The sequence below is a fragment of the Gracilinanus agilis genome, chromosome 1 (genome assembly GCF_016433145.1).
Source record: "Gracilinanus agilis isolate LMUSP501 chromosome 1, AgileGrace, whole genome shotgun sequence".
Taxonomy (NCBI): domain Eukaryota; kingdom Metazoa; phylum Chordata; class Mammalia; order Didelphimorphia; family Didelphidae; genus Gracilinanus; species Gracilinanus agilis.
Window position 1 is genome coordinate 499662623 of NC_058130.1, and position 25179 is coordinate 499687801.

The following is a 25179-nucleotide window of genomic DNA, read 5'->3' on the forward strand; positions in this document are numbered from 1 at the left end:
TAGCAGTTCAGAAAAGGAAGAGACCATTCTCATCTGAGGTAGTTACTGAAGAATTCATGGGGAAGATGATACTTGTGATAGATATTAAAGGATGGCTAGGATTTGGATAAGCAAAGGGAGGGGAGATACAGAGATCATGGGCAAGTAAGATATAAAAAGAATGGATTATAAAATTCTGGAATGTGACTTAATGATAAAAATATCAAAATGGAATTGATAGCCAGCAACATTTAAGTGCACAATTTATTTTTTTTTACCTCTGGCCCTAAATCTATTATATGTTTGCCATGGGACAACACTAACTTGCTTATATTAGGTATTCAACAAATATGCTGCTGATAGAGAGTAGTGATAACATTATGCTCTATTAGTTACTTTCACAGTTGGATGTTTCTCTCTTAGTATTAGATATATGGCCAGGAGTTTAAAATAAAACTATTATAAGAAGTGAACATAGAGAAATGATGAAGTATATTGTGCCTAAATAATATCATCACCCTTGAATAGTTTCTGTTTTCTAAAAACTTCAAAATCTAGTAGGAACATTATTTAATTAATGTACATAAAAACTCAATTAGGGAGATGGGTAATAATCATCACATTCTCATTTGGTAACAGAAAAGTTAAAGGGAAAGTGGTGAAGTAATTTATTCAGGGTTATAAAGCAATGCTCCAGGAGAATGAACATGAGTTTTTTACTTCAAAACAGCAGCCTATTGATTTAGACTATGAGTGAACAAAATGTGTCCTATATAGCAAAGGAATTAAACCATTCCACAGTCCTCTGTCTGTTCTTAGCTGGAGACTGCTTTCAGTCCTGGATGCTACATTTAGGGTGGTGTTTAACAGTAACTTGAAAAGTGTCCAGAATGGTGAAAAGACATAGTGGTATAGTTTGAAGGAAACTGATATACTTAATTTGAATGAGAGAAAACCTGGAGGCAGGGAATCCTCCAGGAGCATTTGGTTAACTGAAGCCTTGTTTCCTATTAATATTAATGTCACGTGGCTAAAATGTGATTTATGGAGTGATATGGGAAGACTTTTTACATTCCTGAGATAAGAAGCAAAATGAGAGAAAGGATGGAATACAGCATAAAAATTTCTCTGACTTGGAACTTCAGCTTATGTTTGTGACATATCAATTCCCTTCTTCAATTAGCACATTGTGACTTCTTTAAAATGTAGTATTTTTGGAAAATAATGGACTTCTCTACTAGCAGCAATGCAAGGATCCAGAGCAAGGCTGAGGGACTTATGAGAAAGAAAACTAGCCACATTCAAAGGAAGAATTGTGGGATGAGAAACACAGAAGAAAAACTGCTTGAACACATGGGCTGTTGGGGATTTTATTAGGGATGTAGACACTAAACAACAACTAGTCCAGGGGTCGGCAACATATGGCTCTCGAGCCATATCTGGCTCTTTTGAGGGCCAGATATGGCTCTTTCTGCAGGAGCCATAAAGTCAATTTTTTTTTCAGGAGCTGTTACAGGAGCACACACTGTGAGCACTGTACGGCTCTCATAAAATTACATTTTAAAAAATGTGGCATTTATGGCTCTCACAGCCAAAAAGGTTGCCAACCCCTCCTCTAGTCCAACTATCGATAATATGGAATTAGGTCTTGATCAATGATACATGTAAAACCCAGTGGAATTGTATGTCAGCTAAAGGGGGTTAGGGGAGTTTGGAGGAGAGGGAAGGAACATGAAACACGTAACTATGGGAAAATATTCAAAATAAAAATTTAAAAATGTAGTATTTTACAAACAGTAGAAATCTCTAACTTATTCTATTAATTTGTTCTAAATTAATTTGTTTGACATTAATTGAAATAAATATAAAACAATGAAAGTTTGACTAGGACTGTGTGAGCTTTATGGCATAAGAAGCTATAAATATTGTTATATGTAAAAATCATTTCTCTATCTTTGTGATCTAATTTTCTATGAAAAGACATTGTCAGTAATTCCCATCTTTTATTCAGGGCAATTTTTCCACTTCCTGAACCTGTATTTCGGCATAAAAACCTAGATTTTTACCTCTATAATTTCTACATTGGGATAAGTTTATTCAGTAGCAGTAACCTACCACATGAATTCAGCAAGAGATATTTCTCCCATAACAATAGTTAGATATGAATGATTTTCCTTGTGATGTTGTGGGCTATAGAGAGCAATGCGATTAAATTAAAATAGAAATATGACCATAAACTTTACATAAGGATCACTGTGGGTTTGAATTAAATTAGAAAGCCACATATTAATATTATCTATTTTTCTATATTTTTATCTATTTGGTTAAATATTTCCAAATTACATTTTAATCTGGTTCCTTCTGCACTCAGGAGAGTTTCAGGCTACACTTGGACCCCTCTGGTAGAGAGGTTTCCTGCCCAGGTACAAAGTGAGATCCCCAGTCTCTGAAGTACCTTCCAATGCTGAGATTCTATGATTCCCGACTCCATTTCCAATTCCAATCTTCAAAATGGTCATTCTGTAACTACCTAACACCTACTAAGGCTAGAAAGGTGATGTAGGCTAATATGATGCAACTATCATTGCTCACATCAGCCTTGGGGCAAAGCTACTCTAATTTACCTCACCACTCCTGGGAAGTATGTTTAACCCAAGAAACATCCATGTAATTTCTTGTGAAGATGTTATCATTTTTTTCACTATCAGTTTACATTATGCTCTGTAGTATAGGATCCCAATAGTTAATTTTTAGTCAATTGTAACTCTCATTTCATAGGTGTAGGGAACTTTCTGGTGTGGAAACTTTTCACAATTGCAGGTCAGCTGTAACACTGAACAGCAGATACCTAGCAGAGACAGGACCAGAACTCCTATTCTTTGTAAAATTCTCTAATTTTGTATCTTTAACCAATCAACAAGCATTTAAGTATCTAATTTATTAAACTGAGCACTTAACATATTGAAGTAATCAGAATTACACAAAACCACATTACCCATCACAGATCAAAGTATTCATTATGAAAGGACAATACTAACCAATTTAGAAAATGGAGAGATATAACTTAACTGAGGTCACCCTGCTAGTAGATAAAAGAAGATAAATTGGGGTATTTCACTTCAGTATGCTTTCTCTTAGATCAAATATTTCTCTTAACAGTCAATAGAAGGTTAAGATTTATTAGTGGGGTGTTATGGTTCATACCAATAGCAAGAGTTCTGACAAAGTATCACAAAAACTAAATTCATGCCTTTGAAATAATGATTATGGCAGAGTTTTGGATGTTTTTCTAATGTTTTTGAAGAGAATTTATGCCTGCCTATTTGATAACCATAAGAGCATGAAATAAGGCAGGCTGAAAGTTGTCATTTGACCTCCAGTGGAAAACATGAGATACACGCCAAAGGCAGAATCTTACTTTCTTGACCTTTAGGTCAAATAGAGAACTGCTGGCCTCTTAAGGAATTAGACAATTCTGGGAACACATGATCTAAATAAATCATTTTTTTGAAAGGGTCATGTGTTAGTAGACTGTGGAATAGCACTAGTATCTGTGCTAGATGGATCATAAGATTTAGAGTCTAAAAGGGACCAGAGAGATCACTTAGTTCAGTACCCTGTTTTTACAGAGGAAGGAAATGATGTCCCTAGGGCTTAAGTGACTGGCCTGAGGTCTCAGAGTGCTTAGTAAAAGGGTGGATGAAAATACCCCCAACTCAAAGTCTCCAGAATCATGCAGCTCAATGCATAAACATTCCCTCTTCCCTGACTCTGCCCACACAGAATAATTAATGCAATGCTATTTTGTTTTCTTTTGAAGAGCACCTAAAAACATTTCTTCAAATGAGACCCTGAAGAAGTTAATGTTCTAGAGTTTTATTGACTCATTTGATTAGGGAATTAATTTAATCAGATTAAATTTCTCAAGGAAGCCTCTTTTGCTAATGTGGTTGATAAATCACAATCTAACACTTAGGTTTCATCAGAACAATGCTTACTGCTCATTTTTGCATTATTAGACTTAGCTCCTTGTGCAGATGCAAGAATTTATGAATAACATCATTCTGTTATATTGTTCCCTCCATGAATATTAAATGCTTAGCAGTTTAGTCCTTTTCTCTCCCTTGTCAGAGAGATGAAAACAATTAGCTGCAGTAATGGTGTCAAACTAAAATAGTAGAGCCACTAAACCATACACACAATTCCCTGCCTGCCACATATTGCTTTCAAAAACCATATATTAATAACATCTATGTTTTATTTTGTTATATGTTTAACAATTACATTTCAATCAGGTTCACCTGGGCTCCAAGCCCAGGCTGCAATGTGGCCTCCAAGATGCTCATTTGACTCCTCTAGTATGACTAGCTGATGCAGAATGACGTGAAGAAAACCAGAACAATCTGTACAACAGCACTATAGATGAACTACTTTCATAGACTCAAGAATTCTGATTGCTACAAAGATCAATCATGATTCTAAAGGACTAATGATGAACTATGTGCTCGCCCGGTAATAAAAAGATGATGGATTTAGGATGTAGAATGAGATACACCTTTTGGGACATGGACAATATAGGAAATAGTTTTTCTTGACTGTGGATATTTGTTATGATTATTTTTCTTTTCATTTTTCTATTGGAAGTAGGGTTGTATAGAAGATATATGTTTGTTAATTGAAAAAAATAAAAGTTTAAACAATAATTTTCTCAGATTGAATAACAGGAGAAAAGAGATTTGCTTCAAAGTTTTCCAGAAAGGAAGGACTTGTGTCTCCACTCTTTTTGTAAGACTGAATTAATTATATACTACAATTCAACTTTCTGGACCTGTCAGAAACTTCTATTAATTAACAAAACAGTGGCTAACTCCACCCTTTTCTCTTATCCAGACAGCAAAAATGAAATTGGCTTGCCAATAGCTGTTGTTTGTTGTTATTCAGTCATTTTGCAGTCATGTCTGACTCTTTGTGAGTCTGTGTGGTGTTTTCTTGGCAAAGATACTGGAGTGATTTGCATTTCCTTCTCCAGCTCATTTTATAAATGAGGAACTGAGGCAAAAAGGGTTAAGCCTCTGCCCTCAGAGGATTTGCATTCTTTGGGGAATGTTAGGTTTTTTTGGTTTTTTTGTGCCAAATGGTTTGACTAAAAATAGAAACATAGAAAATACTACTCATTTACCCTCCTTCTACATCTTCTCTCCAATATCACCCTTTATTTTTCAAGCCTTTCTGATAAGGAATTTCAAGAGTTCCTATTCCTTAGATATCATAGAATTGCAAAAGCAGGCTCTCAGAAAGCTTTCCATGAAATTCTGCTCTATACTGGTACAGATGATATTCAAGAAATTAATTATTTTTGTCTCTTTCTCATCGGGATGCCAGTTATGAACTAAATATGCCCATGTGTCCCTCTAACACTATGCTCTCACACTGGTCAATATGCTTTTGATTAATGATAAACACAAATTATTCAAAGTAGATGTCAAGAAAACATGGATGCCCTCCATTTGTGGTTTCTCACCCCTAAAATAAATTTATGTGACCCATGAAAACTGTAGTCAGGAAGTTTATTCCTTTTAGGTAGTAATGCCATGCCTATATGACAGCCTTGATCATTTCAGAGCATCTGTCACCCTATAATTCTTTTTCCCCCCAAGGGTTAATTGATATGAACTTAGTGGTCATGGGGTCTTCTTGAGTTCCAGTCCTCCTCTTCCTATAACATATCTTGTTTGAATTCTTCCCACCCTCCTACTGCCATCAGTGGCTATCTCTGATGTATTCAGTTTCTAAAGAGTATATACAGTTGAGGTTATAACAGCAGAATCAAAAATAAATGCCTTTTTCACATTCTGGAGCACTACCTCCCCGACTAATGTCCAAATTCCTAAGAACTCTTAGTTACTGTATTTTAAGGTCATGGAAAATGGGCTCTGTCAGTTATGAGTGCTTCAAGACAGATGAATTGTTAGCTGAAATTTACAATTTTAAGGGAGAAATGTAATACTTTTACTCTGGAAGAAAGAACCTAATTCTATATATTTGGTAATATAATCTATATACATAGCAATGCCACTTACACATGTACCTGATGATACATTGTACCATGACTATGGCTCTCACAAAAATTTTGATTACCCTATGACCTTTTTATTTTTTTTTTATTTTAAGGGGGGAGTCATTTTTGGTTCATCTGTTTTTGCAGTGTCCCATGCTCCACAATGATAATAGCATCACTAAGAGGATACTGGTATTCAAGAGAATTTGAGTAATTTGAGAGAATGTTTTTAACTATGAGCAATTTGGGTTCACTAAAAGCACTCTAAAATTTCTCAAATGAAATCAAGCTTGATTTCCTCCTAACATTGTATTTCTTAGCTTACTTTACCCTGAAGCTCTTATCTGTGTGTGTGTGTGTGTGTGTGTGTGTGTTTGTGTTAGAGAGAGAGAGAAAGAGAGAGAGACAGAAAGGCAGAGAGACAGAGAGACAGAGACAGAAACAGAGAGAAAGAGAGACAGAGACAGACATGGACACAGACAAACAGACAGAAAGACAGAGACAGAAAGAGAGACAGACAGACAGATAGAGAAACAGAAACAGAGTGTCCTATCAAAAGGAAAAGTTGGGATAGCTCATAACAAAATCATTGATAAATGCTAAACATGGTAAAATAAAGTGTTCATGAAGCACACTCTTCAATTGTTAATTTTGTATAGGAAAAATGATTCTATCAGAAATAGGGAGAAAAATTGACTCCCCTCAGTTATAGACTTGCTTGTAGATCTTACATTTAGAAGACTCTTTTTTCAGGCCTTTAAAAATGACAAATAGAATTTGCTTAATAATAGGCACAATAATTAACTAATTCAGCAGTTAGTTAATTAGTGTTTGCTTTGTGCTAGAAATACTTAGCAAATTCTCAATCTCATTCTGCTTCAATATGCATTAACTAGTTTCTAAATGATTTGGACAAATCTTGTACATCTCCTTTAACATTCTGGAGGAAAAAAATAGATTTTATTTCCAATGTATAGAATGATAAAAAGATAGCTCTCTATCTTCTTTACATGAATATGTTTGGGATAACCAGTTTCTCAAGGCTGGCAATTTTTTGTAATCATTTGCCCTATAAATCATTTTTGTAAATAGACTCATTTCATATGAATTATAGGGATTTGTTATTTGGAGTAGTCTTGTGGAAACACAGTGTTTCTCACAGCCATGAAACTGTATCACCATATTTATAATTATTGCTAACTGAAAGAATATATGAATACTCTATGTTGTATATAGAGTTAAAAATAAGGACTAGACCTGTGTTTCCTTGTTAAAGCAAAGGTCTGGATGAGGAAATTGCCTTCACTATTGCAAGTTAATCAACAAGCATTCATTAAGCGAAAGTATCCGGGACACTGAACTATCTTCTCTGCATTCTTGGAGAGTTGTCTGGGACAAATGAAGGTCAAGGCATTTGCCCAAGGTCACACAGATATTTCGATATCTCCAACACAGGAATGATAATTCATGAATAGCCAACAGTCATACAAATAAGCCAGAATTTTGTGCGGGTCTACACACATGGTATGACAACTGCTAAATCTTCCTGCATTATTTCTTGTTTGATAAAACTGTAAAAATGAATAAGCTACTAGATCAATTTGTAAAATTAAGTATACATTGCAGTTATTTATGGGACGTGCAGTACTGTAAGGCTTGATTTTAGCCTAACTTTCCTTTTGATATGTTATATACTTGACCTAAAAAAAAATAAAAACGGAACAATTCTGTTTACATGATGGTTGATTTTAGGGTTTGTAAATTTTTGTTAGACTTCTGCTTTGCTTAGAATAGAATAGAATAGAAACAGAATAAGTTTTGACACATTTACACCTCATTTATGAAATGCAAGAAATTTCTTCCATTTATTATGATCAGCAATTCATCTAGAATTAGCGATCTTAAAAAGTAGGAATTTCCCCATGAGGAAGAAATAAATGATGATCATCATTTATGGCATTTATATAATGCTTACTATTTGCCAGGCACTGTGTGAAGGACTTTAAAATTGCTATCTCATTTGATCCTCACAATAACCCTGGGAAGTAGGGCTTATTATTATCTTCATTTTACAGAAGAAAAAATAGAGGCAAGGACAGGTTATACAATTTCCTCAGGGTCTCACATCTAGTAAGTATCTGAGGTCACATATGAACTCAGGTCTTACTGACTTGATGTCCAACCCTCTTATCTATTGCACCATTTAGCTCCCCTTGATCTGCATCTAATTTAACAATAGCAGCAATATAAAATGTGACATTTTCAGGAAATTCAAACATTAATTGAAGGGAAGATGTTTAGTTTACTAGTGACTCTAATTGGATCAGAAGCTTTTATTACTCTACTAATTACTTTGGGGGAAGTTGGAGGGAGTACAAAGTTAAGTATAACTAATTAATTTGCTAACATTTTTGCTGCAGTAGATATCATGTTATTCTTTAGTTTTACCATAATCTAAAGTACAAAAATACAGTAAAAAAAAGACACTTTTTTTAAGTATACATAACAGGGAACTGCACAAATAGGTTATGAGTAAAACTTAGCTATAACTTCCTATAGCTAAACTATTTTGGCTGCACATATCAGTTTCCCAATGAGATCACAAGATATATAAACTATGAATATAAATCTAGGCAATAAAAAACAAACAATTTTAGTACTATAATAATGGTCAACACAAATTAGCCCCAAAGCAAATTAGCTCACCTTGCCTAATACTGAAAACCAGCAGAGAAAGATAGAATTAGGAAACAGCCTGCAGAATTCCCAGCCTATAGGCAAAATAAAGAACCAAACAAAAAGGCAGGGAAAAAGATTAAACAAAAGAAAAAAAATACATTGCTCTCAAAAACTTCTATAAGAAAAAGAACCAAGAACAGAACCAACAAAGGATGATGAGATCCAAACAAATACAAGGAAAACTTCAACAATAGGGGGAAAAAAGCAGGAATTATTCTCACTCTTAGAAAGAAGTCAAAAAGGAATTTAAAAATCAGATAAGACATGTTGAAGAAAAGTGGGAAAAAGAAATGAAAGTAATGCAAAAAGAAAATAGCTCAGAAAGCATAATTGGCCAACTAAAAAGAAAAAGGAACAAAAATCCAAAGAAGAAAAGAGTTCCATGAAAAAGTAGAGTGGACCAAATGGAAAACAAGGATCAAAAGGTTGTGGAAGAAATTCAGCCTTTAAAAATCAGAAAAAATGCTCACAAATAGAAGCTTATGACTTATGAGACATCAAGAAACAATAAAACAAAATCAAAAGAATGAAAAAAAAGAAAATATGAAATATCTCATTACAAAAACAACTGACTTGGAAAACAGATCCAGGAGAGGCAATTTAAGGATTAGTGGACTATCTGAAAGTCATAACTGAAAAAAAACCCAAATATCATATTATAATAAATTATTCAAGATAATTGCCCTGATATTCTTGAACAAGAGAGTAAAATAGAGATTGAAAGAATCCACAGATAACCTCCTGCAATAAAACCCCAAATGAGAACTCCCAGGACGTTACAGCCAAGTTCAAGAGCTCCCAGGCCAAGAAGAAAATAATGCAAGCAGCCAGAAAGAAACACTTCATATATCATGGAGATCCAGTCAGGATTAGAGAGGATCTGGTAAATTCCATATTGAAGGACCAGAAGACTCAGAATATGATATTCCAGAATGCAAGGGAATTGGGTTTATAACCAAGAATAACCTACCCATCAAAACTGACAATATTCTTTCAGGGGAAAGTATATATTTAATAAAAAGAAGATTGCTAAGCATTCCCAAAGAAAAGCCAGACTAAACAGAAAAATTATGTCCAAATACAAAATTTAAGAGAAGCATAAAAAGGTAAATAAGAAAGTGGAAAAAATTTAAGAGCTTCAATGAGGTCAAATTGTTTCTATTTCTATATGGAAACATAATATCTATAACTCTTAAAGTTTATCATTAACCTATTATTTAGAAGTATACATAGAGGTTATGATAGTAAGTTGTTTAGGATGATATGTCAAAAAAAATTCTAGGGGTGAAAAAGAAGATTGTACTAAGAGAAATGGGAAAAGAGAAGTAAAATAGGGTAAGTTATATCACAGAAAGAGGTGTAGTGGAGGTAATACTATTACACTGTAAGGGAGGATTAGGGTGGTGATTGATTAATACTTAAACATTATTCTCATTGGAATTGACTTAGAAAGGGAAGAACAGCCAGACTCATTGGGGTATAGAATCTTATCTTACCCTATAAAGAAGTAGAAGGGGAATAAGAAAGGGGTTGGAGGGGAGGGTAGTAATATAAGGAAGGGAAAAGTTGTAGGTGAGATTAAAAGACTCTATAGAGAAGAAGGAAGGGAATAAGAAAGGAGGTGGTGGGAAGGGGAATAATATGAGGGGGAAAAAGGGGAGTAATTAAAAGCAAAACACTGGAGTAGAGGGAAAGAACGAAAGGAGAAAGGGCAGGATTAAAAAGAGGAAATCAAGATGGATGCAAATACACAGATGGTAATCATAACTGTGAATGTAAATGGGATGAACTCATAAAATGGAAAGAGATAGCAAAATGAATTAAAATCTAGAATCCTATTATATGTTGTTTATAAGAAACACATTTGAGGCAGGTAGACATACATAGAGTAAAAGTCAGAGGTTGGAGGAGAATCTATTGGTCTTCAGCTGAGACAAAGAAAACAGGAGTAGTAATCATGATCTCTGACAAAGCTAAAGCAAAAATAGATTGGATTAAAAGAGATAAGGAAGGCAATTACATCTTCCTTATGACAGTATAGATAATGAAGAAATATTAGTACTTAATATATATGCACCAAATGGTAAAGCATCCATATTTTTAAAAGGAGAAAATAAAGAAGCTTAAGGAGGAAATAGATAGTAAAACTCTACTAGTGGGGGACTTTATCTTTCCCCTATCAGAACAAACCTAAATCTAACCAAAAAGTAAATAAGAAGGGAAATGAATGAAATTTTAGAAAAGTTCGAGTTAATAGATATCTAGAGAAAACTGAATAGGGATAAAAAGGAATATATCTTCTTTTCAGAAGCACATGGTACATACACAAAGATTTACCATGTATTAGGACATAAAAAAATCACAAATAAATGCAGAAAAGCAGAAATAATAAATGCAACTTTTTCAGATCTTAATGCAATAAAAATTATAATCATAAACGGGTGATGGAGAGGCAAATTAAAAATTAATTGGCAACTAAAAATATATAATTCCATAATAGAGTAGATTATTTATAGAAGGGAGTACTATAAGGGTAGCAGGAGATTTATATGTCTAGCAGAGAAGTTTGAGCCTAAAATGAGAAGCCATCAGATACTGGTAAAGAATTTTCAAAGAAATAATGACATAATCATAGCAGTGGATAAGGTTTTGACCTGTAGTTCTGTCATTAACTTCATGACTTAAACCTTACCTTCTGAAGTTTAAGAAGGCCTTACCTTTCTTACCTTCCTTGAACTTTAAAAATATTTATTGATTTAGCATCAGCTTGATTTAGATGTAATTTGATCAGCTAGATTAGTTACCACGATCTAAGATTATCTAAAGAATGTTGTCTTTTATAAAGTAAGTTATTAACTCTTGAATAAGACTATTAGAGGCTTGAAGATTAAGTGGGTTTATTTGGGTAACTTTACAGCAAGATAAAACTGGGAGAGAGGGAAGTAGGTGAACCCTAATAAATCTTGCCTGATGATTAATATAATATGTTATGCTAATATTTAAAATAAGGTTATCCTCGGTGCAGAGATCAAGAGACTTTGAGAGTCTCCCTTGACTCTGAAACTGGTATGGATTCTGTTGATGCTGAGCCCAGGGACTATGAAGTCTCCCTGGGTCAGAGGCTGTTGTTGATTCTTGATGGTTTGATAAGATGATCCTATATGATAATCAAAGCTCAGTGGCTTTGTCAATACAAAGATGATTGATATAGCTAGCAATATAGGTTTAAACCCTACCTGTCTGTCTGTCTACACCAATCTTCCCTCCTCCTGGGGCCCAGACAGTAGACACTCTCCTGCCTCTCAACCCGAGAAAAAGAAGAAGAAGTGGGGTTGAGGGGTCTGTGCACCCCAATTTATACTTCTTTCCCAACTGCCAGATTGGCATATGCCCAGGGCTGCTTTGCCAGGTTCTGAGTTCTAAAGGGCCAAACTGCTTTTTGTACCTACAGAAAATGGCTAACTATTTCTATAGATTACACTTCATATCTGGTCTCAGACACTTACTAGCTGTATAACCCTGGTGGAGTCACTTAATTCTGTTTGCCTCAGTTTTCTCATCTTTAAAACTTAAAAAATTAAGGGCAGTGGTTTTTCTACCATTCAATTGTTCTTCTGTAGGCATTCCATCATCATGGAACCAGCTGAACAAAAGCAGACACGAAGGCATTCATATGGGAGGGGAGTTGCATCCATTTGGCCCTTCTCATTGTTGTAACCACTGCTTTCTGACCCTCATTTTCTGAAGTTTCATGTTTTGTAACAAGGAACTTCTAGACAAGATGGAGAACAGCTTGACTGACAGGATCATTGGTTACAAGAACTTGGAATTTAACTAGGATAGCATGAGCCAAGGGCAAAAGGCAGTTGGGACCATCTCTATAAAAGCCCATGAACTGAGCCACCCAGGGCCTTGGTTTTGAGGAGGGAACCTTGGGAGTGGGTAGTGAAAGGAGGGTAGGCCATAGACCTGCTAATACAGCATCCATATCTCATTATCACAAGAAGTTTCATTCATCTTGTTGCTAAACTGAGCTGTGAAACACCAGCACAGGTGCTAAGAACATCACTATCCCTCTCTTTCTTTGGTTCAGGCCACAGCCGGGATGGACCAAGGACTGTGAGGGGAAGAGTCTCCAGCCAATATCTACCTACTGCTCTTAGATATAGATTACTTTAGCTCCATAGACTTAGCATAGCACTTTCCCAACACCTCTTTCCTTGCCCTGTTCGTACTCTTTTGAGTTAAAGCAATAAACCCTGTTACAACTTAATCTAAGTGAAGATTGGTATTCTCACCCAGGCTAGTAAATATCTATAGCCACAGGAAAAGGAATTTATCAAATTGCAATCAGAAGAGCATTATCCATTTAGCACATCAACAACCAGCCCATAACCAACTTTATCATCAAACCCAACCCCGAGCCAGGGAGCTAGAGGAGCTGTGGAACATACATACAGCCCCTCACTGGATACTTGGCTTGGGCAATAAGAGGCAAGGGCTTGGCTAAGCTGAATACCCACAAGCCCAGGCAACCCTATGTATCACTCAGCCTTAGATTCTCCTACTCCCTGAGGAGCTAGGGCCAGCTTGTCAGGCCCAGCTCATTGGGCTTGAAGCCCCACAGAGTGCCTTTTAACAGATATGAATATGCACACAAATAATCACACTCTCCCACTTTGTCCTCACACATAAAGTACGTGAAAAAAAATAAACAGAAGACATTTTATAACAAGAAGCTGTCATCTTTGGCAGCGTAGGCTCTAAGGAGGAAATAACAAAGGTTTCAGGAAAATTGGTATGTTTTTTTCCTATTTTGCCCTTAATTTTTCATTATCTATACTTAGGCATCAGTGCAGGTATATTCTATGTCTTTAAGAGGATGAGTCTAACATGTCATTTGAATTTACCTGCTTCCTCATTACATCTGTAGCTTGCATGATATACCGAGGAGGTAGTCCATGACTTCTAGCCAGAATTATAGCCTGCTCCAGAGTAACACTCAGAGTGCACCTGTAGATGAAGACAAAATGTAATAAATTGTTAGATATGAACACGCAAAAAAAAAAGACTATCTAGACATCCAAAAATGTACCTAGGAATCTTGGTCCACAGAGTGTCACCTACTTACTTAAGACACACAACCACATATAATATACACATATTAGTTATAATAACTAATTTTTACACAGAATTTGCTATGTGCCAAATACTAAGATAAGCATTTTACAATTATTATCCCATTTGGTCCTTACACAACATGGGAGGTAGACATTATTATTATCCCCATTGTACAGATGAGGAAACAGAAAAAACAGGAGTTAAGTAACACCCTAGCTCATATAGAAAGTAAATATCTGAGTCTGGTATTGAATTCAGATATTTCTGACTATCCACTGTACCATTTAGAGGCATATGGGCATAAATTTATATTTGTAAATATAATATCCATATAAATACACATATTATAATATGCCACATATAATAGAGTATATCTCTATATGTTATCTATAAATATACATAACATTATATATGCCCCAAATGGATTATAGCTAATATTTGAATGGTGCTTTAAGATCTGTAAAGCAGCGTTGATATATATTCATATATATACATACATATATATATTTTTATTTGATCCTCATAAAAATTCTGAGGTATATGTTATTAATGTCCCTATCTTACAAATAAGAAAAGTAAGGAAATAGAAGTTAAGTGGTCTTTTTCACCCTTATAGTGCTCTATCAATATCAATAAACTGTTTCTTTATGTAAAATTAATAATAAACTAATAATTCAATTTGTCAGCAAATATTTTCTTTTCAAGTATATATTTTCATAAATCTTTATCTTCCACTACTCTCTCACTTATGAAAAAAATTCCTAAAAAACTATCTACATAGGTCAGCAAAACAAATTTCTACATTAACTATGTCTGAAAATATCTCTTTCTGAATTTTAAGCTTCTCAGAATGGATGTGGTATGTTCCATCTTTATTTTTTAAATATACGATTTATCATTTCATTATTTCTTATGGTATTATTTATTCCATTGCATTCAATACCATATTTTGATTAGAAATTTCCCAATTACAGGAGAGTTCTCTAGTTTCTGATAGTTGGCTACTATGAAAGGGATGCTAAAAATTATTTTGTTCATATAGACCTTTTCCTATTCCTTTGATTCCTTTGGAATATAGGTATACTAATGATGGGGCAGTTAGTTCAAATCAGGCCTCAGACACTTACTAGCTATGTCACCTTGGACAAGTCACTTAAGTCTGTTTGCCTCAGTTTCTTCATCTATAAAATGAGATGGAAAAGGAAATGGAAACCACTTCAGTATATGTGCCAAGAAAACTCCAAAATGGAGTCATAAAGAATCAAACAGAACTGAAAATGACTGAACACATCTAAATCCCTCCTGATTAACCATATGACCCTGGGCAAGTCACTGAACTTCTGTTTCCTCAACTTTAAAATGGGTATAATAATAACAATTACTTCCAGGCACATTGTGAAGATCTAATCAAGCAGTAATTTTAAATCGCTTAACACGGTACATCTTCCTTTATCAATTATTTATTTTTCTAACATGGAGTTATTTCAACAACCTGTTTCTTCAACAAGAATTATTTTAATCTTCCAGTATGTCTCAGTTATTAAGGCAGGATCAAGGAACAATAAGAGAGAATGAAATGATTCATGCTATCAAAAAGTCAACAATAAAACTACCACACAATGAAATATATTTCATTTGACAATAAGAAAATTTACTAGACATTCAGATACCTTATAAACTATTTTATACATGAGGACTAAGAATAGACTAACCTAGGATGTTCTCATTCAAAACCTAATCTTTAATGAATTAGGATTTTGTACTAGTGTTTATTTTGTACTAGTGTTTATAGAGTAAGATCAAATAACCAAAATTATAATGTTCTCTATGCCACTTTCATTCTCAGGCAACAGCCTACATATGTTTTATATCTCATAAAGGGTTAATCCTATAATGTTTATAATTTATTTTTGCATTTTGTAAGAAGTTCTTAAATAATTTATATTGAAAAGTGAAGAAGAAATGGAAGCAGTGTTGAATTTTATTTTCTTATGCTCAAAGATCTCTGCAGATGACAATATAGCAATGAAATTAAAAGACACCTGTTCCTTGGAAGGAGAGCTATGGAAAATCTGAACAAACAGTAAGCTAAAAATCAGAGCCATCACTTTGCCAATGAAGGTCAGTATAGTCAAAGCTCTGGTTTTTGCAGTAGCAATTTATGGCTATGAAAGTTGGACTATAAGTAAAGCTGAGCATCACAGAACCAATGCTTTTAAACTGTGGTTCTGGAGAAGACTTTTGAGAGTCTCTTGGTCAACAAGAAGATTAAATTAGTTAGTACTTAAAGAAATTAAGTCAGACTACTCATTGAAAGGTCCAATACCTAAGCTGAAGCTTAAATATTTTGATGATTTAATGAGAATAGAGCATTAAATGGAAAAGACCATGATTTTGGGAAAGATTGAAGACAAAAGGAGAAGCAGAAAGCAAAAAATGAAATAGTGTCATGGAAGCAATGAACATGAGTTTGAACAGACTTTAGGACCCTGATGGCAAACCTATGACATGCATATCAGCATTGCCATGTGTAACCATTTTTGATGACATGCAGCCACATGTGGCCGCCTACAGAGAAGTATGTTATTTAAACTATAAATATCACAAAATTATGGGTTTTTTTTTCTTCAAGTGACACACCACCCAAGTTATGCTTAGTTTTTTTTTTTTTTGGCAAATTTTGACACACCAAGCTCAAGAGGTTGACCAACACTGCTTTAGGACATAGGTGAAGAAAGAAAGGCATGCTGTGCTATGGTCCATGGAGTCATGAAAAATCAGGCCCGACATTAACAACTGAACAAAAATGAAAATTTTACTTGTAAAACTACAATAAAACTACATTGTCCCATCGTTAAATAAAGATTACAAACTATCTTAGGACCTTTCTGGGAATACATATTTATTACTGTGCCAAAAGAGTCTTTTTTATGGTCCTTTTATGCAGAATGTAGCCTATCAAAGACCCTAAGGAAAGTGCAAAATTCTAGAATTTGTAAGAGATCCATTTTCTTTCTTATTTCTCTTCAAGTTTTATCTGAAAGCATTTTTATTCAGATTTTGTCATTATATTCTCCAACCTATGTTTCTGATTTGCTCCTTTAATGATAATTTTTATGATCCTCCCCCTCTAAAGTTGTTCCTTGAAGTGGAGTTACCTGCACTATCACATTTGGGGGTTAGGGGAAGAGAGTTAGAAACTGTAATATGTTTTGTATTAGTAACTCCTGGTAGGGTAATTCCCTCTATAACTGTATATCTGTAACTTAGGTGTAACTTAAAGGCTTAGCAGGTTGCATGGAGTATTGAAACTTTAAGTGACTTTGCCATGTATTATATAAGTGGCATAGATTAGGGGCAACACTTACATACATGTCATGCTGACTCCAAGGCCAGTCCTTCAATCAATTTTCCAAGCCCTCTTTCATTTTTCATGCATTTCTTTATCTCTAGGAGGCATGTTCATAAGGTTTTGTTACTTTATCCCTAAACTTTTCTTCTCTTTATTCTACTCTATCTCCCCAATTGCCTTGGTATTCCATATATATATATATATATATATAAAATATCATCTAAAGGGCATATATATATATGCCCTATAGATGGTATTTCCTCTGTTTAGATGGTGGTCACATAAGATTTCATTTGTATAAATGAAATCATTTATCCCTTCAATAATCTATGATTTTTCAGCATTAGTATTCCCCTTATTAATTTATTAATGCTGATTTTCTCTTCTCTGCCTTAATAAGATGTTATTTATGAGCTACTGGGACCGAGTTACTTCATTTTGTATGGTAAATCTTTTATGCTAAGTTTTCCAAACTAAGTCCAGCTGTTGGATGACCAATGTACAATTGGGTTTTTTAATTCTCTACAGCATGGTAAGTTCTATCAGAGATCATTTTCTGTGCCCATTGCTTTCAAAACCCCATTTTTACCTCGATACCATGATATGTTCCTAGTAAAGAACTTCCTTAGAGAATGTATGAAACAAATAGAGTTAATTCCCTAGCTGTACGTTCCACAAAAAGTTTATCTAAGCCATACAGAAGAATGTGAGAATGATACAATTTTAAAAGTGGGTAAGGAGAGTTGCGACATTGCACTGTAACATCAGAAATAGCCTGATATTCTTCCACTGTATTCATAGGAGTAATCAATTCTTTTCTTATGAAAAACATGTTAAGTTTCACTGTTTGTTAAATAACTTGAATAGGAGCCTTCAAATTAACTTCTTCAAAAGCACTAATTTTGAACCTTTAATGTTACCTAACAGGGCAGTATTTTATAATTAGTTGCCAATAGGATATGTTCTTGCCAGTAGTTATGTAGTCTATCAATGTCATATGACTGATACTATTTTTTATATGTGAATGGAACTCTGTTTGCCCAAACATTTCCCTTCTGTCTTAGCTCTTATTAAGGCAGAAGGTAAAAGTTTTTTTAAAGAACATAGCTTCTTTTTTATTCTCCAATCTAATATAAAATCGCTCACATTCTAATTTTATGTTTCTATTGACATGAACATTTCAATCAGTAGGAATCATTACATTGTAGATAAAAGAACAAGAGAAAATATTCATTTTTTCCTAATTTCATTGAAATATGTTTTTGGTATCTTGATAAAAGTGCATTTCCTTTCTCTGTTTGTAATAAGCACTTGATTATTGTAAAAGAGTTCAAACTAGAATTCAAATATTTTTAAAATCAATTTCCTTCATTTCTAGTGATTTAGTCATTTGAGTCAAAGTATGAAAATCCTTGCATCTTCATTATTCAGCACTATGATGACAAATTATCTTCATAGCATAGATAAAGGGTAATATGCTCCCAGGTGCCACCTGGCTTTTTTAAATATTAAAAATATTATTGCTATAAAAGGACTATGGTGCCAAATAAGAAAATGCCAGTACCAAGGCTTTGTTCTCTGGCTCAGCATATCAAAAATGCAGCTTATTTAGGTTTAATCATACTCGTAAAAATAATTCCTCTAACATAAAATCTATTTTAAATTGGATAAATTTCCTTGGATTTGTGATATTGTACTTCTGTCTGCAGCTTATCAAAGTGGCAGTGATGTAACTGAGTAACTGCCATGGAGATTTGTTTTCCAATCTGCTCACAATGTAATTTTGAAATATTCTCAACTAGTGTCAAATGTCAGGAGAAAGTTAGGGAAATGGCAAGAAATGCTGCCATTCAGTGTAAATGCCTGGTGTCCCAAAGCAAGGTCAGATTCTGCCCTTAATAATGTTACATGGATGTCAAGAACGAGACTGAAATTAGACACCTGAAAGACTTGTGGTCAACTCAGCACTTAGCTTCACTGGCTCACAAGCTTTTAAACATCTCCCCAACTATTTCATTGTGAAAGCTGAGTGGAAAAATACAACACTTGCAGAAATCATTTAAAATTCTGGCACTCTCTGGAAGAATCTGGATCTGCAAACCAGCAAGCAAATGGCTTTTCAATGATGCATGAATGTGGTGTTAGTGTCAGATGCTACCAGAGCATTTTTCATTTTCCAGGAACTTTTTCAATACTAAATTATAAAGACAGTAATTTAAACAAATATGTGTGTAGGGAGGAAGTGGGTATCAGGTAGTTGTAAGCACTTTTGCATACAATTACATGGTTTACAAATTCTATTCTGCTGTGTATACTTATAAAAAGCACATCACATTTTTTCCTCCAGACTGGACAGTTATCAGACTATATCAATGCAATGGGAAAGCAATGTCATACTCCACAAAAACATGCAATTTTAAAGTTCAGAAAGTGATATGTGAATTTTATTAACCTTAAGAGATGAATAGAGAAGAATTCAGTAATTATATTTACTGGAGAAAGATAGGGTAGGGTTATTGGAAACTCTGAGGTTAAAGGCTCTTTCCAATTATGGGTCATAATTACTTGTCACTTAAATTATTTTGTTTTTAAGGAGAAAATATCTACAGAGAGATATTGATATAAAGACCAATTCTCTGAGCTTTGTTCCATGGAACTGTGGTATTCTTTAAAATATAAAAGGGTGGACTTCTGGTTAAGATGGCGGCAGAGTAAGGAGCAGCTGCTCGATCTCTCCTGACTGAAGCATACAGAACCCCTCAAGGGGAAATAAAAACGAGTCCAGAGGAACGAAGGAACCCCACAACAGGGCACAGCATTGAAGGTACGCAGAATCGGGGCATTTCCATGCTATAAAGGGGTGAAACAGCTCTCACTAAACTGCGAGAGGAAGAAGCCCCTCCCACACCCCCCACACCACACACCTTGCACAAGGCCAAGGCACAAGTGTGAAAACAGGACTGGGGCAACCAGATAATCACTGGCAGCCCCAGGGCTTGTACCTGTGTGCTGCAAAATGAGGGACCCCAGGTGGCTGGGGGCACACACGGACTTTCCCAGAGTGTCCACATGGGTGAAGGCACCGCCTCAGGCCGGGACAAAGGCTTCTAAAACAGGGCCTTTCCCAACTGCTGAAGGCATCGCCTCAGGTGCGAATAAAGATCTCCAGCCCATGGACTTTCACTACCTTCTGCAGGGGTGAAGGCAGTGCCCTAAGAGCATCTGCACAGGCAAAGGCAGTGCCCTAGGCTTGAATAACTATCTCCAGCCCTGGCTTGGACCTCCAGTGAGGACCCCGTGCAGACCCAGCTCGGCAGTGGAAGCAGCCCCAAAGACTGCTGAAGGAACCTTGGGCAGAGGGGCAGACCTGGAACTACCAGGAGGCCTGACCCCGAGGACAAGGAGACCGGAGCCCCCAGGAGTTTGCAAGGCACAGGCAGACCCTGAGTGCAAAGACAAAGCTGAAAAGGAGCAGAGCTAACAATGGCCACCAATAAGGAAGTCCAGAAGAAAAAGACTATCAAGAGAAACTCTGGAACACTCGACAACTTCTACACAGAGAAAATCCAGACAACAGAGGAGGGAAAACAAAAATCCAAACCTAAAAATGAAAGCTGGTCACAAGCTATGGAAGAATTTAAAAATAAAATGCTGAGGAAGATGGAAGAAATCTGGCAAGAAAATAACAGTTTAAAAGGCAGAATTTTGCAATTGGAAAGTGAGACAAGACAACTGAAGCCCAAAAATGACCAGATTGAAAAGGAAAACCAAAAAATTATAGCCGAAAACCAAAACATTAAAGCTGAAAACCAGTCCTTAAAGGCTAGAATCGAACATTTAGAAACCAATGATCTCTCAAGACAACAAGAACAAATAAAAAAAAGTCAAAAGACTGAAAAAATAGAAGGAAACATGAAATATCTCAATGAGAGAGTGACAGACCAAAAAAACCAGTCTAGAAGAGACAACTTGAGAATCATTGGTCTTCCAGAAAAGGCAGAAATTAATAGAAACTTGGACTCCATACTTAAAGAAATTATTCAGCAAAATTGTCCTGAAGTTCTACAACAAGAGGGCAATATAGACATTGAAAGGATCCATAGAACACCCTCTACACTGGACCCAGAAAAGTCAACATCCAGAAATATAATAGCGAAATTGAAGAGCTTTCAAGTTAAAGAAAAAATCTTACAAGAAGCCAGAAAGAGACAATTCAAATATCAAGGAGCACCAATAAGGATCACACAGGATCTGGCAGCCTCAATGCTAAAAGACCTCAAGGCTTGGAATACAATATTCAGAAAGGCAAGAGAGCTGGGCCTTCAGCCACGAATCAACTACCCAGCGAAACTAACCCTATACTTTCAGGGGAAAGTATGGGCATTCAACAAAATTGAAGAATTCCAAGTTTTTGCACAAAAGAGACCGGGACTAAATGGAAAGTTTGACACTCAACCACAAATATCAAGAGAAAGATGAAAAGGTAAATAAGAAACAGAGGGAAAAGAAAGAAAAATCATAGTCTTTTAAGCTTGACTCTTTAAGGGCATAAATAAGATCTAATTATCTGTATTACTAGGTGGAGAAATCTCTGTAGTGAACTCTATACACTATTATAATATTCACTATTATAGCAATCAGAAGAATAATTCATACGGAGAGGACAGGATACTAAATGCTCTAAGAAGACATGGGGGTGGGAAAGAGGGGGAGAATAGTAGGGGACACTAAGAAAAATCCGAGTAAATAAGAAAAATAAGATATTCTATTACACACAAAGAGGGCATGGGAAGGGGAGGGGATGAATAATATCATAAGAAGGAGAGGAAGAGAGCATAATCAAACTTTACTCTCAGTGTAATCAACCCGGAGAAGGAAGAGTAGCTTTATTATCCATCCGGATAAAAAAACTCTATCTAACCCTACTGAGAAAGTCAGAAGGGATAAACCAAAGGGAGCAGGGGAGTGGGGAGGCCAAAAAAGGGAGGGGAGAAGAAGGAGGAGGGAATTCAATTGGTCTTTAAAAAAACAAAAAGAGGGGAACAACAAGGGAGGGGGCAGAAAGGGAAGTCAATCAAGGGAGGGGATAAGGGATACCAGCTCAAAGCAAACCACTGGTGTAAAAGAAAATAGTGTAATAAGAAGGAGTGGGTCTAGGGGAGGATACAAAAATGTCAGTGAATACACAACTAACAATTGAAACTCTGAATGTGAACGGGATGAACTCACTCATAAAACGGAAGCAAATAGCAGAGTGGATCAGAAACCAAAATCCTACCATAGGTTGTCTACAAGAAACACATATGAGGCGGGTAGACACACACAAGTTCAAGGTTAAGGGTATGAGAAAAATCTTTTGGACATCAAATGAGAAAAAGAAGGCAGGAGTGGTTATCAATATCTATGACAAAGCCAAAGTAAAAATAGATATGATTAAAAAAGACAGGGAAGGTCATTACATCCTGATTAAAGGCAGTATAAACAATGAGGAAATAACACTGCTCAATATATATGCACCAAGTGGTATAGCATCCAAATTCATAAAGGAGAAACTGGCAGAGCTCAAGAAGGAAATAGATAGGAAAACCATAATAGTGGGAGATCTAAATATTACTCTTTCAGATCTAGATAAATCAAACCAAAAAATAAATAAGAAAGAGGTAAGAGAGATGAATGAAGTCCTAGAAAAATTAGATTTAATTGATATGTGGAGAAAAATAAATAGGGACAAAAAGGAATACACCTTCTTTTCAGATGCACATGATACATTTACAAAGATTGACCATGTAATAGGGCATAGAATCATGGCAAACAAATGCAAAAAAGCAGATATAATAAATGTAACCTTCTCAGATCATAATGTGATAAAAATAATAATCAGTAAGGGTACCTGGACAGGCAAGTCAAAAAACAATTGGAAATTAAACAATATGGTTCTCCAAAACCAAATTGTCAAAGAAGAAATCATAGAAACAATCAACAATTTCATTGAAGAGAATGACAATGATGAGACATCCTACCAAACTCTGTGGGATGCAGCCAAGGCAGTACTCAGGGGGAAATTTATATCCTTGAGTGCATATGTTAACAAATTAAGGAGGGCAGAGATTAATGAATTGGGCATGCAACTCAAAAAATTAGAAAGCGAGCAAATTAAAAATCCCCCAGATGAAAACTAAATTAGAAATAGTAAAAACCAAGGGAGAAATTAATAAAATCGAAAGTAAAAGAACTATTGAATTAATAAATAAGACTAGAAGCTGGTATTTTGAAAAAACAGATAAAATAGACAAAGTACTAGTCAATCTAATAAGAAAAAGGAAAGAAAAAAACCAAATTGACAATATTAGAGATAAAAAGGAAGACCTCACCTATAATGAAGGGGAAATTAAGGCAATCATTAAGAACTATTTTGCCCAATTATATGGCAACAAATATAACAATTTAGGAGATATGGATGAATATTTACAAAAATATAAATTGCCTAGATTAACAGCAGAAGAAATAGAATACCTAAATAATCCCATATCAGAAATAGAAATTGAACAAGCCATTAAAGAACTCCCAAAAAAAAAATCACCAGGGCCTGATGGATTCACAAGTGAATTCTATCAGACATTCAAAGAGCAACTAATCCCAATACTATACAAATTATTTGATATGATAAGCAAAGAAGGAATCCTACCAAATTCATTTTATGACACAAATATGGTAATGATTCCAAAGCCAGGTAGACCAAAAACAGAGAAAGAAAACTATAGAGCAATCTCCCTAATGAACATAGATACAAAAATCTTAAATAGAATATTAGCAAAGAGATTCCATCAAGTAATTAAGAAGGTCATCCACCATGATCAGGTGGGATTTATACCAGGAATGCAAGGATGGTTCAACATTAGGAAAACCATCCACATAATTGACCATATCAACAGTCTAACAAACAAAAATCACACGATTATCTCAATAGATGCTGAAAAAGCCTTTGACAAAATACAGCATCCATTCCTATTGAAAACATTGAAAAGTATAGGAATAGAAGGACCCTTCCTAAAAATAATAAACAGTATATACCTAAAACCATCAACAAGCATTATATGCAATGGGGATAAATTAGAAGCCTTCCCAATAAGATCAGGAGTGAAACAAGGATGCCCATTATCACCTCTATTATTCAACATAGTACTAGAAACACTAGCAATAGCAATTAGAGAAGAAAAAGAAATTGAAGGTATCAAAATAGGCAATGATGAGACTAAGATATCACTCTTTGCAGATGATATGATGGTATACTTAAAAAATCCTAGAGAATCAACTAAGAGGCTGGTAGAAATAATCAACAACTTTAGCAAAGTTGCAGGATACAAAATAAATGCACATAAATCATCAGCATTTCTATACATTTCCCATACATTAGAACAGCAAGAGGTAGAAAGAGAAACACTTTTTAAAATCACCCTAGACAATATAAAATACTTGGGAATCTAACAAAACAAACACAGCTATTATACGAAAACAACTACAAAACACTTTCCAAATAAATAAAACTGGACCTCAACAATTGGAAAGCCATTAACTGTTCATGGGTAGGACGAGCTAACATAATAAAAATGAACATCCTACCCAAATTAATTTACCTATTTAGTGCCATACCTATCAAATTAACAAAAAACTTCTTTACTGAATTAAGAAAAACTATAACAAATTTCATTTGGAATAACAAAAGATCAAGAATATCAAAGGAAATAATGAAAAAAATGTGAAGGAAGGGGGCCTAGCAGTACCAGATATCAAACTATACTATAAAGCAGCAGTCATTAAATCAATATGGTACTGGCTAAGAGATAGAAGGGAGGATCAGTGGAATAGACTCGGGGTTAATGATGTCAGCAAGACAGTGTATGATAAACCCAAAGAGCCCAACTTTTGGGAC

The 25179-nt window shown here is 35.0% G+C and overlaps 1 protein-coding gene across 1 annotated transcript in view; it reads right to left on the reverse strand.

Moving 5' to 3' along the window:
• The window catches only part of PREX2 (phosphatidylinositol-3,4,5-trisphosphate dependent Rac exchange factor 2), a 519198-nt gene that overhangs the window by 134600 nt on the left and 359419 nt on the right, over positions 1–25179 (reverse strand). Inside the window, exon 38 of the mRNA XM_044682545.1 lies at positions 13687–13789. Coding sequence (XP_044538480.1) covers positions 13687–13789 — 103 coding nt within the window. The remainder of the gene's footprint in view (positions 1–13686; positions 13790–25179) is intronic.